At 43.1% G+C, this 19893-nt stretch overlaps 1 protein-coding gene across 1 annotated transcript in view; it reads right to left on the reverse strand.

The window, feature by feature from the left end:
* ORC2 (origin recognition complex subunit 2) overlaps positions 1–19893 on the reverse strand; it is a 92397-nt gene that overhangs the window by 25721 nt on the left and 46783 nt on the right. The window contains exons 12-13 of the mRNA XM_040357201.1: positions 16019–16115; positions 8164–8310 (exon numbers count right to left, since the gene is read on the reverse strand). Of these exons, the coding sequence (XP_040213135.1) occupies positions 8164–8310; positions 16019–16115 (244 nt within the window). The remainder of the gene's footprint in view (positions 1–8163; positions 8311–16018; positions 16116–19893) is intronic.

Below are 19893 nucleotides of genomic sequence, written 5' to 3' on the forward strand. Positions count from 1 at the left end.
GCTTTTTTACCCCCCATCCGGGCACTAGCTGCTTCAAACCTGGCAAGAAACCCAGGACAGCCAACATAACAGATGTGGCAGGGGGAGGGGCGGTAAGGGTTAACTCAGGCATAGCTTGAGTTCCATAGTGTCAGCGCTGAGTCACCCACCCTGCAAGGCAGGACAAAAAAAACCCCACTGGTCACCTCCTTGCTGCTATTGCAGAGCATGGGGGCCCCCGGTATTCACCACCCCACCCAGCTGCAGAGGGAGCTGAAAAACCTCAGGTGTGCTCTGATGTGCTGACTGTGATGTGTATTCACCTCATGGAAGATTCACAGCACTAAAACTGTAACAGCACTAAAACTGACCAGAGGCTGTGCCGAGTCATCTCAGGGAAGAATCACATCGTTACCAAGGAGATTTCCAAGATGGCCACCATCTGAGGTAAAAATTACCTCATAGAACACAGCAGCACTGACTGCTTTGTTACCTCAGAAAAGAATCACAGCGTTACCAAGGAGATTTCCAAGACGGCCGCTGTCTGAGGTAAAAATTACCTCATAGAACACAGCAGCACTGACTGCTTTGTCTGTTACCTCAGAAAAGAATCACAGCGTTACCAAGGAGATTTCCAAGACGGCCGCTGTCTGAGGTAAAAATTACCTCATAGAACACAGCAGCCCTGACTGCTTTGTCTGTTACCTCAGAAAAGAATCACAGCGTTACCAAGGAGATTTCCAAGACGGCCGCTGTCTGAGGTAAAAATTACCTCATAGAACACAGCAGCACACAGCAGCACCCCCCAGAGTAACAACACAGTCCCCCTAACAACACACGGGCCCCGGTGGTAACAAAGAAAACCCAGGAGGCCCCCCTTCACAGCCACTACCCAGTCAGGGGAAGGAGGGAGAGGAAGGGGAGAGAGGAAAGCAGGGCGGACCCTCAGTCGACCTCCCCAGGGAAACCACCAGCCAGACCACTTACCTGAGTAAGGGGCCACTACTTACCTGTCCTGCGACTACCCGGCTGGAGGTATCCCAGACAGAACCAACGTCCGTAAACGGCATGGCTGTCGGCCAGACACACTGTGACAAAGCCATAGAGACCGGTCATATGTGTGCCCTAGAACCAAAGTTCCCCGGCCGCCCCTGGAGCAATGGGGCCTGTCGTGGACGTCCCAAAGCTGAGCTGAGGGCCGGCACACGCTCGAAGGCCGAACATGGGGGGACTACAAGAGTCGAGGACCCAGCCTGTCACCCAGTCGGCTGTTGATAGAAGAATCGCAGGATTCAAAAATGCAGGAACAAAATAATAAAAAAAACGAGAAAAATCGCCAGAAAAAAACTCCAGAGTCCAGGAACTCCAGAGATAGCCTTGACCTCCTGTCGTTAGGCAGAACACAAACTGAGGCTGCTAAAGCAGGGTGTGGGTTATGCCTGGGGGAGCCACGCCCCCTGGGAGGAGCAGCATGAAGGAAAGTTTTTAACACCTTAAGTGCTGTAGAATTCTGCCTAAATCTCCTGGTAGGAAGAAGCATAACCCTAAGGTCAATGAAGGCTGTGTCCGTCTATGAACGAAAGAGAAACACCATTTATATAGGCGCCTAAGGTGGCGCATTGTGGATCTGGTCTCCCGGTGGGACGGGAGGCCTGGTAAGAGCAGCGGAGGCGGCTCCTCCGGGATAACAACCGAGCGGCTTTTAGCTGCATCGGTTATCAACGGAAAGCCGATCACCTGCTCTACAAAATTATACCGGGATGATGCCTACAGCTGCGGGCATCATCCCGGTATAACCCCCGAAACCGAGGACGCATATGTGCGTACGATCGGCAGGAAGGGGTTATATTTACTAAAATAATTACATTTCCATGTTCTGTATACTGTGGGAGACCAGATATAGTGAATGTAGGGTACTGGGTTTAGTAACACTTTAACCACTTAAGGACCGCCTCCTGCACATATACGTCGGCAGAATGGCACGGCTGGGCACAAGCACGTACAGGTACGTCCTCTTTAAGTGCCCAGCCGTGGGTCGCGGGCGCGGGCCTGCGACCCGGTCCGAAGCTCCGTGACCGCGGGACCAGATCGGCGCTGGAGCTGAAGAATGGGGAGAGCTGTGTGTAAATACAGCTTCCCCGTTCTTCACTGTGGTGCCGTCATTGATCGTGTGTTTCTTTTATAGGGAAACACAATCAATGACGTCACACCTACAGCCACACCCCCCTACAGTTAGAAACACAAATGAGGTCACACTTAACACCTTCAGCGCCCCCTTGTGGTTAACTCACAAACTGCAATTGCCATTTTCACAGTAAACAATGCATTTTTTATGCATTTTTTGCTGTGAAAATGACAATGGTCCCAAAAATTTATCAAAAGTGTCCGAATTGTCTGCCATAATGTCTCAGTCACGAAAAAAATCGCAATAAAACTATCCCCTATTTTGTAAATGCTATAAATTTTGCGCAAACCAACCGATAATTGCTTATTTTACCAAAAATAGGTAGAAAAATACGTATAGGCCTAAACTGAGGAAATTTTTTTTTTTTATATATTTTTGGGGGATATTTATTATAGCAAAAAGTAAAAAATATTGAATTTTTTTCAAAATTGTCGCTCTATTTTTGTTTATAGCGCAAAAAATAAAAACCGCAGAGGTGATCAAATACCACCAAAAGAAAGCTCTATTTGTGGGAAAAAAAGGACGCCAATTTTGTTTGGGAGCCACGTCGCACGACCACGCAATTATCAGTTAAAGCGACGCAGTGCCGAATCGCAAAAACTGGCCAGGACCTTTAGCTGCCTAAAGGTCCGGGTCTTAAGTGGTTAAAGGTATATGTGAACCATCCCCTTGTAAAAACAACTCATTCAGTTTAAAATAGAACTGCAATGCAAAACATGTATATCCAATATACAGTATCTCACAAAAGCAAATACACCCCTCACATGTTTTCAAATATTTTATTATATCTTGTCATGTGACAACACTGAAGAAATGACACTTTGCTACAAAGTAGTGAGAGTACAGCTTGTATAACAGTGTAAATTTACTGTCCCCTCAAAATAACTCAACCTACAGCCATTAATGTATAAACTGCTGGCAACAAAAGTGAGTACACCCCTAAGTGAAAATTTCCAAATTGGGTCCAAAGTGTCAATAATTTGTGCGGCCACCATTATTTTCCAGCACTGCCTTAACCTTCTTGGACATGGAGTTCACCAAAGCATCACAGGTTTCCACTGCAGTCCTCTTCCACTCCTCCATGACGACATCACAGACCTGGCGGACGTTAGCGATCTTGTGCTCCTCCACCTTCCGTTTGAGGATGCCCACAGATGTCCAATAGAGTTTAGGTCTGGAGACATTCTTGGCCAGTCCATCACCTTAACCTCCAGCTTCTTTAGCAAGGCAGTGGTCGTCTTGGAGGTGTGTTTGGGGTCATCATGTTGAAATACTGCCCTGCGGCCCAGTCACTGAAGGGAGGGGATCATGCTCTGCTTCATTATGTCAGGATTCATTTTATTTAGGCTTTTAACTTACAATTCCAATAAATACTATACTATGGAGACTTCAGAGTGTGGCGTATGGTCCACAGACAGGCTGACCGCCCCGCCCCTTCAACCTCTGCAGCAATGCTGGCAGCACTCATACGTCTATTTCCCAAAGACAACCTTTGAATACGACGCTGAGCATGTACACTTTACTTATTTGGTCGACCATGGCGACCTGTCCTGCTAAACCGCTGTAGCTCAGTTTCAGGGTCTAGCAATCTTATAGCCTAGATCATCTTTATGTAGAGCAACAATTCTTTTTATCAGACCCTCAGAGAGTTCTTCGCCATGAGGTGCCATGTTGAACTTCCAGTGACCAGTATGAGAGAGTGAGGGCAATAAAACGAAATTTAACACACCTGCTCCCCATTTACACCTGAGACCTTGAAACACTAACGAGTTACATGACATCAGGGAGGGAAAGTGCCCATTTGGACCCAATTTGGACATTTTCACTTAGGGGTGTACTCTTTTTTATTGCCAGCAGTTTAGAGAGTAATGGCTGTGTGTTGAGTTATTTTGAGAGGACAGCAAATTCACACCGTTATACAAGCTGTACACTCACTACTTTACATTGTAGCAAAGTGTCATTTGTTCAGTGTTGTCACGTGAAACGATATAATATATTTATAAAAAAGTGAGGGGTGTACTAACTTTTGTGAGATACTGTATCTAGTTTTAGGAAGAATAGCGGGGCGTAACTGTACAGGAAATAAGCAAGATAAATCAAGAATGGAACTTTTATGTATCCATATCCATTCTACCTGGGTTTGCCACGTTGTCTTTCAGTTTGTGGTTTGTCAGCAAACTGAAGGATCTGACCATGAAAGACAGTTTTTTCTTTACTAATGTAAGTTACCATTATACAGCACTATGCTGGCATGCCATCTAGTCTTATCACACATTTAGGCTCCACACGACCATTCCAATCAGGTTCGCCTGTCAGTTTTTCAGGCGGACCCGATTGAACAGTCCATTCACCCCATGGACCGGCGGGTGTAAATGGACTTGTGTCCATTTACATTTGCCTACCTCCTATCCGCTAAAGACAAACCAAAGGGGATCCGTTCTCATAGTCTAGGTGGATCGTATCAAAAGGGGATTCAGGAATAAACAGACAGCAAAGTCCGCAGTCGCCCATAGAGCAGAGTGGGCTCTGTCCACGTCCATTCTGCAGAAACTGAGCAAACATAAACCGCCCATCCGTAGACAGATCCCCTGCTGATCAAAACAGAGTCTGCGCGTGCGCACACACACACACCTTATAGTAGTACAAGTTGAAGGGATACTATTTTGATATGTTACAATAAGCAGCATCAGCAGAATTTTTTGAAAAGCTCAATCTTTTTTTTTTTTTATTGTTTATTTATAAGTTTTTGCAAAACATACAAAAGAAAATACAAGTGAATCATTAACATTTTGAAATAATGCAGGTATACACTGTCTTAGAGAACTACTAAGCACACATAGATTGTACAAGTTAAAGGGCATCGATGTGATTAAACATTTGCCTTGAGCGGGAGAAAGAAAAGCAGTCCCATTAAAAAATTATAAAAATAAATAAATAACAAAAATAAAATAAGTTTGAGACAACCTCCCATCCCAACCACACACGAGTTGTAGAGGCAATATAAACATACTGTATAGCAGGGGTGGGCAATTATTTTTTCGATGGGGCCACATGAGAAACTAAAAATATTTTGGAGGGCCGGGCCAAAAGGCTAAACTCAATACTGCATAAAATCAATTGTATTTCTTTATAAAAAACAGTAAATATCATTGTTGGACAACTGGTACGAGTACTTGTTATAGTTAAACAATGAAAAAGTGAGGTTGCCTTACAAGAACATTTTTTTAATTTATTAAACAAAATTTCCCAAAACAATGAAAATTTTTCACTATTTTTGACTCATATTAGTGAAAATTTCCAGAGAGGATCAGAGACTGCGGACATGATACCAGAGAGGATCAGAGACTGCAGACATGATACTAGAGAGGATCAGAGACTGCAGACATTGTCCCCATAAAGTCCTGCCAAACGACAATGTATGCCGTGTCATAAATTATGGTTTATGTATGTCTTATTGTCTTAGTGATTGATTCACATCACAACTTCATTGATAGCTTTTTCTTTTGTATGATTTTTAGTTTTGCTCATTACTGCCACACACGTGCAATGCATGGCTGCATGTGTGTGGCAGTGATCAGCAAAAGCAAAAATCATACAAAAAAATAAGGGTATCAATTTCAAATCAATGAAGTTGTGATGTTAATCAATCACTAAGACATACATAAACCAGTGTGCCATCAATTGCTGCCAGTGTGCCATCAATTGCTGCCAGTGTGCCATCAATTGCTGCCAGTGTGCCATAAATTGCTGTCAGTGTGCCACCAGTGTGCCATCAATTGCTGCCAGTGTGCCATCAATTGCTGCCAGTGTGCCACCAGTGTGCCATCAATTGCTGCCAGTGTGCCATCAATTGCTGCCATTGTGCCATCAATTGCTGCCAGTGTGCCATCAATTGCTGCCAGTGTGCCACCAGTGTGCCATCAATTGCTGCCAGTGTGCCATCAATTGCTGCCAGTGTGCCATCAATTGCTGCCAGTGTGCCATCAATTGCTGCCAGTGTGCCATCAATTGCTGCCAGTGTGCCACCAGTGTGCCATCAATTGCTGCCAGTGTGCCATCAATTGCTGCCAGTGTGCCATCAATTGCTGCCAGTGTGCCACCAGTGTGCCATCAATTGCTGCCAGTGTGCCATCAATTGCTGTCAGTGTGCCACCAGTGTGCCATCAATTGCTGCCAGTGTGCCATCAATTGCTGCCAGCATCCCCACAAGCAAGTACCTGATGATGATGATGAAATCTCTGTCCTGTCAGTGTTTTGCTGCCTGCAGTCCTCGGCCATCTCGGGTCTCCTACAGCAGCCTGTGCAGTGTGCACAGTGTGAGGTGAGGAGTCGGGACCGGGTCATTACTTAGCGGGAATTGGGGGACTTTTTTGAATTCGGGGACACTCACTCCACGTGGTGACGGGCGGCTGGGAATGCCGTCAGCGGGGGGCGGGAAAGGAAGCATGACCAGCTCCAATGGCTTCTTCGGCTGAATCAGCGGGGGGCGGGAAAGGAGGCGCGGCTAACACCCACGGGTTTCTTCGGCTGCACCAGCGGGGGGGCGGGAAAGAGGTGCGGCTAGCTGCAAATTCAGATTTCTAGCGATCCGCCTGGGGGCCGGATTAAAAGGTCCGCCGGGCCGTATACGGCCCGCGGGCCGTAGTTTGCCCACCTCTGCTGTATAGCCTCATACAAATATCAGAAAGAAAAGTGATTAGCGTACAAACTCAAAGGAATATGCAAGCAACTGAAGTTAACTACCGTATTTGCTGGCGTATAAAAGACAACTGGGCGTATAAGACGACCCCCTAATTTTCCAGCTAAAATTTTGGTTTTGGGATATACTCGCCATATAAGACTACCCCCTTCCTACTAGTCTGACAGGAACAACCGCTGACAGAAACAGGCTTGTTTCAGCTTTTCTCAAATCTCACTGTGCCATTACACATGCCTCACTGTGCCATTACACATGCTGCCCCACTGTGCCATTACACATGCTGCCCCACTGTGCCATTACACATTCCTCACTGTGCCATTTCACATGCTGCCCCACTGTGCCATTGCACATGCTGCCCCACTGTGCCATTGCACATGCTGCCCCACTGTGCCATTGCACATGCTGCCCCACTGTGCCATTGCCGACCTCACTGTCAAAATCTCCCTACCTTCTCCTGTTCGTACCGTTTGTCAGGCTGCGGGCGTCCATTATTCAAAAGCCACGCCTCCTCCTCCATGCTGTTCCGTGATAGGCGGAACACCAATTTTCCCAGCAGAGCCTCTGTTCAGTGTTCCGCCTATCACGAATGTCCTCTCATCCGAGACCGAGGATGAGAAGGCATCCGTGATAGGCGGAACACTGAAACAGAGGCTCTGCTGGGAAAATGAGTGTTCCGCCTATCACGGAACAGCATGGAGGAGGAGGCGCGGCTTTTGAATAATGGATGCCCGCAGCCTGAACACACAGGTACCCGGCCTATAAGACGACTCCCGAGTTTTAAGGCATTTTTTTTACATGCCAAAAGTCGTCTTATACGCCGGAAAATACGGTAACTGGCTCTTTTCCTCCAAAACCATATACCGAATCATCCCACGCTGACCATGTTTCAGAAAATTTCTGCTCCGTACCCTCCACTGTAGCCGTCAGCTGCTCTATTCTACGCAAGTCAGCTACAGTAGTGAGCAGTTGTGAAAGCTCAATCTTTTATAAGAAAGGAGCAATTTTTATAAGTGAATTTTCCTAAGATAAGAGGTCACAAGTCTGTTGCAGGCAGGAGGAAAAAATCCTTAGTTCCCAGTAAAACAATACAACTGTCTAGCAGGCGATAAGATAAGAGTCTGCAACAGAAGATAATGTGTGGCAGACATTTGTGAATATAGTGAAAAATGCGCAAATGGTATTGATTTTCATGACTGTACCTTCACTGAGCCAGCATCCCTGCAAGGAATGGAAAGTGGCCCTGGACTCACCATGAAAAATATATTTGATACAAGGAAAAACAAAACAAAAAAACACTTACTTAAAGGAGCATTAATATGATCAATAGAAGCAAGAAGATGAATGTTAGAGATGGAAGCCAGTTGTCCGAGGATCTGTTGACTTTTGTCTCCTCTTAACATATGACTGTCCAAGTTATGAATGAGAAGATAAAGCACCAAGGAGCTATCTATAAAAAAAAAAAAAAATGACAAAATGACAATTGAAAGCGGTATTAAACCAAGATTATTGCACAGAGCGGCATCTTACCTCCTCTCTGTTGGTTCCTAACCTGCGCTGTCCACTCCTCCTCTTCTCTGAGTCCCTTCCTGGAAAGCTGTGTGCCGGAGAGGCACACGTGTGCACGCTCCAGAACCAGGCTGCGTGCGCCTATAGACACACACAGCGCATGCTTGGCCATGCCTCTCCACTCCCTCCTCACAGGATTTGACTGACAGCAGCAGGAACTGATGGCTCATGTAGCTCTCAGGGTGTCATGTGAAAGCAGGAGAGGAGGACAGGGCTGCAGATGGGCACAACGCTGGATTCATTGAGGACTTGGGGGAAGAATAGGCAGTGGACAGTTTTTTACCTAAAAGGCAGAGAATGCATTAAGGTATAAAGCTTTTTTACTACGGCTCGGGTTGAAGTGATTATACTAGGATCATATCAGAAATCTAGTGACCATCAACAGGAAGTAAACATCCTCTTCATGAGGAATAACAGTCCATCAAGATGTGCAGTGTAATGAAGTTTCACGGTTATATCCCACCACCAATATATATTGCACTCACCAGAAAGTAGATAGAAATGAGCCTTGTAACATCACCATCTCCCTTGGAACTGGTTCCAGGCAGGTGCGAGTGTCCTCAGTCCACATTCAGGATGAGAAAATGGTGATCACTCCTCGTCACCTCCCCTGGGGTGAATACTGCATAACAAACCTCACCAGGAGCCAAGGAGAAGCTAATATGGTGTAGCATTTATTGAATCCCACGAGCAGTACATGTACATATGGGCAGTAAAAATAAACATAAAATATGTGCAAAAACGCCACTCCTGCCACGAGGTTGCAACGATGAGAAATGTCAATGCGTAGGACCTTCCGACGCATTTCGTGCTACAACACATTGTCAAAGGGCTGTGGTTTTACGCTTATTTTTACTGGCCATATGTACATGTACTGTTCCTGGGATTCAATAAATACTACACCATATCAGCTTCTCCTTGGCTTCTGGTGAGCTTTTTTTTATACAGTATTTACCCCAGGGGGGGTGACGAGGAGTGATTACCATTTTTTCATCGTGAATGTGGACTGAGGACACTCGCACCTGCCTGGAACCAGTCCTGAAGGAGATGGTAATCTTACAAGGCTCATTTATATTTACTTTCTGGTGAGTGCAATATATATATATATATATATATATATATATATATATATATATATATATATATCGGTGGTGGGATATTACTGTGAAGTTTCATTACACTGCACATCATGAAGAGGATGTTTACTTCCCGTTCATGGTCACTAGATTCCCGATGCCTTTCTAAAACTGATTAAAGGAGCTTTTCAGAAGTGACTTACCCATTTCATGCACATGTATATCATGTTTTACGAATTGATGGTATATGTTATTTCTCACTCTCTCAAAGCACCGCACTTATTATCTTTTTATTACCCTGAAGGACTGTATATTCACCTTTTTGTGCCAGCGGCTGTTTGGGGAGCTTGGTAACGATGCAACTTGTTTGGTCACAATTACTAAGAAGAATGGAAGGAATGGATGTTCCCATCCCTCTTTTGTAAGGTCAGAAACCGGACGCAATGAGGATTTAAACACTTCCGGTTTTGGAGTGTGTTTGTTGACAAGCTTTTACAGCATGTTATCAAACCGATTTCAGCTTGATCAGATGCGTTGGAGCCCAGAAGAGAGATCTGGGGTCTAATAGACTCCAGGTATCTCCAAAAAGAGGACCTGTCATTGCCCATGCCATTTAAAAGCACCCCTGTCCCCCTGTGCTCACACACATGTAGGTCTCGCACACATACGTAAACAGTATCACATCACACAAGTGAGGTAATGCCGCAAACATCAGAGCAAAAACAATAACTAATCTAGTGCCAGATCTCCTGTGTAACTCTAATTTGGTAACCTGTAAAGGCTTTTAAAGTGGTTGCATACCTGTACAACCACTTTTCCCTACAGGTAAGCCTATAATAAGGCTTACCTGTAGGTACTGGAAATATCTCCTAAACCTCTACGGTTTAGGAGATATTCGCCATACACGCCGGCACCAACATAAAATTGGCACATACGCACTAAAGAGAGGGCACGATCCATGTGGTTTCTATAGTGCTTGTGCCGTGACCGTTGGCTCCCACGCGCATGCGCGGGAGGGATGTCATGCGACTCCGGCCAATAGCAGAGCCAAAGTTCACAAGCCCCGGAAGGATGAGAGGTTGAAGATGGATGCAATTACACAGCGGTGACATCGCAGGCTTCTTCTGCAGGTAAGTGGCACATAATGGGCTAGTATGCGATGCATAATAGCCCATTATGCTTTTACTTAACAGGGAACAAAGAGGAAGTAAAACCCATCAGGGTTCACTTCCTCTTTAAAGTGTCACCTATGAATAAGTGAATGTACCATAGTTTCCTGCCATTCCACAGGCGTGCGCAATTTTAATGATATGTTTTTGTGATACGTTTGGCATTTATTAACTCGGTGTAACATCTTTTATATTTTACCCAAAAAATTGGGTATTATATTGTGTTTTCTAAAATGTATTAAAGTGTATTTTTCCCCAAAAAGTTTCATTTGAAAAAACACTACACAAATATGTTCACATAAAAATTTGCAACACCCACCATTTTATTCTCTAGGGTCTCTGCTAAAAAAAAAATGTTTGGGAGTTCCAAGTATTTTTCTAGCAGTTATTAATTGTGGTGACTGCATGTGTTTTCTTATATTTTCTTTTCTTTATTTCCACCTGGTGATCCAGCCAGTACATCTGTTTTTCTTCAACTTCCTTTAACAGACCAAGCTGCCCAGCTAAAGTGGCAGCTAGAGGGTTGAGAATTTTTATTTTTAAAACAGTCAGGGCTTACAATGGTCAGCTTTTATTCACGTAAAGCCTTTATCCCAAAAAGGAAAGAAAAGTTGCTGTAACTGCTTAAGGGCAGGATCACAATGGCGCGATGTGTTTTGGCTGCAGCGCAGGGTGTACGCGTGGTTTACGTACATTTTACACACGTTTTTATCATCAGCAGTCCCATTGATTTCCATTAGGTCACACTTTTGCTGCTACCAAATATAAGTCAATGGGACTGCTGCTAAAAAGATATGTAGAATGCATGCAAACTGAGCATGCAGAGCACCAGTGTAAACCCAGGCCTAAGTGTACACTGGAGTTTGGCTTTAATTTGTTGGTCAAATCTGTTTAAATTTGCTACTGCATTGAACACGTTATCAATGCTGCTGGTCCAAAGGTGGCTTCACGTGTATTGGAGTGAAGACACCCTAAGACAGGAAGCGTGTTACTGGCTAAATTATCAGATGAAAAAAAAAAAAAAAAAAGAAATTAGGAAAGTATTGGGACACCTGTTTTTACCCGCACATGAATTTTAATGGCATCACAGTTTTAGTCCGTAGGGTTCAATATTGAGTTGGCTCACGCTTTGCAGCTATACCAGCTTCAACTCTTCTGGAAAGGCTGTCCACAAGGTTTACGTGTTACCATGGGAATGTTTGACCATTCTTCCAGAAGCACATTTGTGAGGTCAGGCACTGATGTTGGACGAGAAGGCCTGGCTCGCAGTGTCTGCTCTAATTCATCCCAACAGTGTTCTATCGGGTTGAGGTCAGGACTCTGTGCAGGCCAGTCAAGTTCCTCCACCCCAAACGCGCTAATTCATGTGTTTATGGACCTTGCTTTGTGCACTGGTGTGCAGTCATGTTGGAACAGGAAGGGGCCATCCCCAAACTGTCCCCACAAAGTTGCGCGCATGAAATTGTCCAAAATGTCTTGGTATGCTGAAACCTTAGTCCCCTTCACTGGAACTAAAGGGCCAAGCCCAACCCCCGAAAGACAATCCCACACCATAATTCCCCCTCCACCAAATGATTTGGACCAGTGCACAAAACAAGGTCCATAAAAACATCGATGAGCGAATTTGGCATGGAGCCGTCTTGACCTCAACCCAACAGAAAACTTTTGGGATGAATTAGAGTGGAGACTGCAAGCCAGGCCTTCTCGTCCAACATCTGTGCCTGACCTCACAAATGCACTTCTGGAAGAACCGTTAAACATTTTTATAGACACTCATAAACTTTGTGGACAGTCTTCCCAGAAGAGTTGAAGCTGTTATAGCTGCAAAGGGTGTACCAACTCAATATTGAACCCTACAGACTAAGACACTATTAACTATTAACTACCACACAAATTCTTTGAAATAAGACACTATTAAAGTTCATGTACGTGTAAAAGCAGGTGTCCCAATAATTTTGGTAATATGATGTAGCTCCAAGAAAAAAAAAATGTATTGAAAAGATTAAGCAGGGGATTATTTAATAAAAGTGCATACAATAATGTGTGGCAACTCATAGCAACAAATATATGTATTCATCTCTTAGAAGTTCAATCGTAACTACGGGGATTGGTTGATATAGGTCACTGCACAAAATGTTCTCTGTAGGATAATAAAGATATTGAAATCATGCAATGACTGCAAGCAGTGTCTGAGTGGATTAACATTTACCATCAGAAAGTAAATGCTAAAAACACATTGTTGACTAGTTCTAAATCCACAATTTCCCCTTTTGTCAGTCTAAAAACTGCGGCCTGATTTATATTTTAAATAGTGTACAATAACAGAGCCGTCTTACAAATCAACAGCTCATTAAGCACCAATACACTGAACAGCTCTGATAAGACAAAATGAACAAACTCATTATGAAAATGCCACTGACCAGACAGGCAGCTGCTGTGGTTATATAATGTAGTAAAAGCTTAAAATACATAAATAGGGGGAAAAAAAATATGACTCAAGATTATAGAAAAGAACACAATTATTTTTCTTCATTACAATGTCATCATGAAAACAGATAAAACCCAAAACATCTGTTCCTATAAAGGAAAAAGGTGAGCCATTAGCACTAAAATCAAAGCTGAGTTCCAGGCAAACAGCTAAATAGACAAATGAAATACATATATGATGGGGTTTCTTTAAGGCTTGTTCTGAAGAATGAGTGCTGTAATGAAATCAAAAAGGTGCTTCAACAAAGTATTGTACAGTTTATTTTACATCACAGAAACCTGACATTTTAACAGGAGTGTGTAGACTTTTTATATCCACTGTATATACTGGGGGGGGTGAAAGTATATACTGGGGGGGGGGGGGTGAAAGTGACTGGGCAGCTGTACAGCCACCCGACTGCTTCCACATGACAGCCAAGAGTTAGTTTGTCAGATTTACGTGCTACAGCAACCCCCCTGCTGCCACTGACATATGACATACAGTACTGTGCAAAAGTTTTAGACAGGTAAACGCTGTAAATTAAGGAAGCTTTCAGAAGTAGAAGCGTTATTAGTTTATTTTTTATCAATTAACAAAATTTAAAGTAAATAAACAGAAGATAAATCCAAATCTCCTAAGCATGGTGGTTGTTTCTTGCAAGTTTGGGGATGCATTTCTGCAAATGGAATTAGAGATTTGGTCAGGATCAATGGTGTCCTCAATGCTGAAAAAATACAGGCAGATACTTATTGGTCGTGCCATACCATCAGGGAGGTGTGTGATTGGCCCCCCAATTTATTCTGCAGGACAACGACCCCAAACATGCAGCAAACATCATTAAGAACCATCTTCAGCATAAACAACATGGAGTCCTGGAAGTGATGGTTTAGCCCCCACAGAACCCTGATCTCAACATCAATTCTGTCTGGGATTACATGAAGAGAGGCATCCACAGAAGAGCTATGGTTAGGCCCCCCAAGATGATTGGAACAAACTACCTGCCCGGTTTCCTCAAAAACTATGTGCAAGTGTACCTAGGATAATTGATGCGGTTTTGAAGCCAAAAGGGTGGTTGTAAAACCAAATATTGATTTGATTTAGATTTTGTAAATGAATAAAAATGTTTATATATTTTAGAAAGCATTCTTACTTTACAGCATTTCTTCGTACCTGCCTAAACATTGTGTACAGTACTGTATGTCATATGTCAGTGGCAGCAGAATGATTAAAGTGGTTCTTAAAGCAATGGTTCTAAATGCATTCTATGCATTAGGATAAAAAAAACCTTCTACATACAGCTCCGCTCCACCCCTCTCCCCCAGTCCCATTGATCTACATGAGAGCAGAGGTTGTCTCCCCTCCTCATTGGAGTGAGCATTCACGAGTGCCCACATAGCAAGCGGCTTGCTGAGGGGGCACTCGGTAGCGGGGAGAAACCAGCAGCGTCGGCGGGGGGACCCAAGAAGAAGGAGGATCAGGACGGCTCTGTGCATTACAAAGCAGGTATGTAGAAACATGTTCCTTATTTTAAGAATTAAATGATGTTCCTATCACTGTATTTTCTAACTGCCTGAAGATCAGCTTTAAATTTGCTGTGGCAGTACTAACAAGGCACCTAGTGCTAAAGAATATAAAGAAATTAATCTACTAAAATTCCTCTGCAGGCAACAAATGGAAAGAATTCCCAACTGTACAAAATAGGGTTGCACCGATGCTGAATACTCATACTCGTGCAAATGCACCGATACCCGAAACCGATACCTTTGAGGTGCAATTTGAGTCCATACAAAATGAATGGGCTCAAATCACACTGCAACGAATCTTATACAATTTGAACAGGAATGCGGTGTGATTCCTGTCTGAATTGCATGCAGTTTCCTGCACTGCTCCTGTGTGTATCCAGGCTTGTCATAGTAATTTCAGCCTGGGTTCACACAAAAGTTGCGAGAAACTGTATGCATTGCATTCCTGTTCAAATTGCATGTAAGATTCTTTACAGTGCGATCTGAGCTATTCATTTTGTATGCGTTCAAATCGAACCACAAAAGGTATCAGTACTCACCATCGGCGAGTACTTGACCGAAAGTATTATACATTAATCGCCGGTAAAAAACAGTATCCGTAAAAACCCTAGTAGAAAGCTAAAAGGTAATAAAATGGCTGTTTTTATTTTAAGCAATGCCAAAAGCCACCTGTAAATATTGGATATTCTTGTCATGTTCTCAAAAGAAAAAAAAAAAAAAAAAAAAGGGAGGAGAAGAAAAAAAAAAAAACTACACAATTTTTTGGACAAATGAACAACAAAAAACAGGCAAATCCCTGACAAACATCTGTTCTCAGTAACAGATCTACATTTCTATGGGCGGCTAAAGTTTATTTTAAAAAGTGTCCCTCTCAGTAAAAAAAATCTATCATATAATGTGCCTCTAGTTTCACTTTCTGATGCGGTTTTATGCTGAAGAGACTGATAGAGGCTGCTGCAACGGAGAAGAGCTCAGCAACATAGGCCATCATAGAGGCAAATATAGGAGCCCTTCTTAGTTAGATTTGATTTTTTTCTTAACACTACAGGAGTGCTTTGAGGGAAGCAGCCGAGAACCGATTACAGAGAACTGGTCCAATCAAAAGCAAACATTCTGGCACATATACTGTATTCAGATCTCTAAATAGAATATAAAATGGTGATCAACTTGTGAATCCACACTACAAATCTGCGCGTTTCTTTCTGGCTAGCTAGCTGGACAGAGCAACATTTTCCCTTCCTATTGCTGTACATTGTGCAGGGTACCTTAGCAATTCTCCATGACCACCTTGCTGGAAAGAGGTTGCATTTCTTTTCATCGATAATAAATAATCCAGCATATATCGTTAACTTACCGTTTTTGAACTTCTGTAAAATGAAGGCCATTTGATCCAAGGGGCTGCGAAAAGTCCCAGAGTGACCTAAAGCCTCTTCTGTGATGGAGTTTAAAATCTATGTAGAAATACAAACAGAATATTAAGACAAACCTTTGTACATCGATTACACCTCATGCAAAAAAAAGGCATATTAACCAATCACATTCTTCATTAATTTTTCTGATTAAAAAGATGAAAGCCAAACACATGTTGTTCAATGGGCCAAAAGTGGTAAATAAAGTGGTAAATAAACAATGTACTTATATTTTAATGCAACTGTTAAATGGTGAGAAATATTTGAACAGTTAGGGATAATGTTTACAATAATATAGTTCTACATCAATCACATAGCCATCACCTCCAGACATCTGATATGTTTATGTGAACAGGAAAGCCCCTTCAAATTAATGATTAACGCTGTAATATGCACACAGCTCTGGACAGCACTGCAGACACAAACTGAACAGAGGAGTCCTCTTCAACTTCTGATGTGTGCTACAGTTCATGGAATCATGTATCCACACTACATGTTTTCAGGGAGTCCAGTATTACACCTGAATTTATCCGTTGTATTTTCTTTGCATCCCGAACAATTTTGCTGGCAGTTGTGGCTGAAATTTTAGTTGGTCTACCTGACCGTGGTTTTGTTTCAACAGAACCCCTCATTTTCCACTTCTTGATTAGAGTTTGAAGACTGCTGATTGGCATTCTCAATTCCTTGGATATCTTTTTACATCCCTTTCCTGTTTTATACAGTTCAACTACCTTTTCACATAGATCCTTTGACAATTTTTTTGCTTTTCCCATGACTCAGAATCCAGAAACGTCAGTGCAGCACTGGATGAAATATGCAAGGGTCTGTTAGGCGTCCAGAATCTCATAGACGTTTTATACACACACACACACACACACTAAATTACAAGCAAAACAGATCACAAGTGCAGATGGTTACCTTTAATTGCCATTCAAACCCCTTTGTGTTAACTTATCAGGTCAAAATGACCAGGGTATGTAAACTTTTGATCAGGGTCATTTGGATAGTTTCTGTTGACATTACGTTTTAAAAAGAGTAAACACAGTTGACTGATAACACACACACACACATATACATTTTATATATATATATATATATATATATATATATATATATATATATATATATATATATATATATATATATATATATATATACACACACACACACATATACATACACACACACACACACACACACACAGTGGGTACGAAAAGTATTCAAACCCCCTTACATTTTTCACTCTTTGTTATATTGCAGCCATTTGAAAAACACAGAATTGTTGACATTTTTGCAGATTTATTAAAAAATAAAAACTGAAATATCACATGGTTCTAAGTATTCAGACGCTTTGCTGTGACACTCATATATGTAACTCAGGTGCTGTCCATTTCTTCTGATCATCCTTGAGATGGTTCTACACCTTCATTTAAGTCCAGCTGTGTTTGATTATACTGATTGGACTTGATTAGGAAAGCCACACACCTGTCTATATAAGACCTTACAGCTCACAGTGCATGTCAGAGCAAATGAAAATCATGAACTGCCTGAAGAGCTCAGAGACAGAATTGTGGCAAGGCACAAATCTGGCCAAGGTAACAAAAACAATTCTGCTGCACTTAATGTTCCTAAGAGCACAGTGGCCTCCATAATCCTTAAATGAAAGGTGTTTGGGACAGCCAGAACCCTTCCTAGAGCTGGCCGTCTGGCCAAACTGAGCTATCGGGAGAGAAGAGCCTTGGTGAGAGAGGTAAAGAAGAACCCAAAGATCACTGTGGCTGAGCTCCAGAGATGCAGTCAGAAGAAAGTTGTAGAAAGTCAACCATCACTGCAGCCCTCCACCAGTCGGGGCTTTATAGCAGAATGGCCCGGCGGAAGCCTCTTCTGAGTGCAAGACACATGGAAGCCTGCATGGAGTTTGCTAAAAAAAAACACCTGAAGGACTCCAAGATGGTGAAAAAATAAGATTCTCTGGTCTGATGAGACCAAGATAGAACTTTTTAGCCTTAATTCTAAGCGGTATGCGAGGAGAAAACCAGGCACTGCTAATCACCTGTCCAATACATTCCCAACAGTGAAGCATGGTGGTGGCAGCATCATGCTGTGGGGGTGTTTTTCAGCTGCAGGGACAGGAAAACTGGTTGTAATCGAGAGAAAGATGAATGCGGTCAAGTACAGGGATAGTGTGGACGAAAACCTTCTCCAGAGTGCTCAGGACATCAGACTAGGCCGAAGGTTTACCTTCCAACAAGACAATGACCATAACCAAGGAGTGGCTTCACAACAACTCTGTGACTGTTCTTGAATGGCCCAGCCAGAGCCCTGACTTAAACCCAATTGAGCATCTCTGGAGAGACCTAAAAATAGCTGTCCACCAACGTTTACCATACAACATGACAGAACTGGAGAGGATCTGCAAGGAGGAATGGCAGAGGATCCCCAAATCCAGGTGTGAAAAACTTGTTGCATCTTTCCCCAAAAGACTCATGGCTTTATTAGATCAAAGGGGTGCTTCTAATAAAAATACAGAGCAAAGGGTCTGAATACTTAGGACCATGTGATATTTCAGTTTTTCTTTTTTTTTAAATCTGCAAAAATTTCAACAATTCTGTGTTTTTTTTCTCAATATGGGGTGCTGTGTGTACATCAATGAGGAAAAAAATGTCCTTAAATGATTTTAGCAAATGGCTGCAATATAACAAAGAGTAAAAAATTTAAAGGGGGTCTGAATACTTTCCATACCCACTGTATATGGCAGTGATCAGTGACTTATAGTGGGACTGTGAAAGGGCAGCAGGGAATCAGACACGGACATCGACCAGTGACACCAATACAGTGATGAGTGCCAATACTATGCACTGTCACTGTACTGACACTGGCTGGAAAAGGGTTAAAATCTAGGAGCAATCAAGGTGTTAACTGTGTGCCTAACAATGTTTAACGTGCTGCTTTTACTAATCGATGTGGCCGATTTTTTTCCCCTGAAAAAACAGTCACACAGGGCTCTGTACTGTGATTCGCTAAGCGGATTAGCAGGTCCCAGCCATAAATCATTGGCCAGGACCTTCTGACTGACTTGTGCTGTTCCTATTCACAGCAAAGATGGAGGCAGCTCCCCCACCTGGAAATGTCCGGTCACATACACATATGTAAACTGGTGCAGAGCGGCCACCCTGCCATCGTACATGGGCAGCCTGCTAGTGGAAAAAAAAAAAAAAGCTGTTGTGACTTCCATTAAAACAACAATTGGTAGTGGCAGGTCCTGAAAAGTTAACAGGCCACCTACCTATAATACCCACCTTCTCTGTGCTCCCTCCCTGCCTTCATTTGTGGGGTGCCCCAAGACAACCTGTCTTGACTTTGACAGATGCTGGTCTAAACAAAAAACAATCCTACTTTTACCAAAGCTGATTAAGTCTCAGAGTATGATCCAAGGTCTGCCAAGTTGCAAATTAGTTGATCTGTTCTGAAGAAAACTTTAAAGATATTTTTGGATATGTTGATAAAGCACCACTTAGCCAGAAAATCTAGAAATGTGAGTTTTACAGATAATGGTTAACTCCAACAAACTTTAACCACTTAACCACCGCACACCGTAGAATAACGGCGGCAGGGTGGTTCCTTAACTCTGGGAGGACGCCATATGACGTCCTCCCAGAATCGTGCTCCCGCACCCCCCTGGGGCGCGCACACGGGAGTGTCCGTGACCGCCGGGTCCCAAGGACCCGGCGCATCATGGTAAATTGCCTCTGATAGCGGCCGTTTACCACGCGATCGCTCCGTCCAATAATGGAGCGATCACTTGTAAACAAACCGGCGT

Source organism: Rana temporaria, chromosome 6, assembly GCF_905171775.1.
Source record: "Rana temporaria chromosome 6, aRanTem1.1, whole genome shotgun sequence".
Classification (NCBI taxonomy): Eukaryota; Metazoa; Chordata; class Amphibia; order Anura; family Ranidae; genus Rana; species Rana temporaria.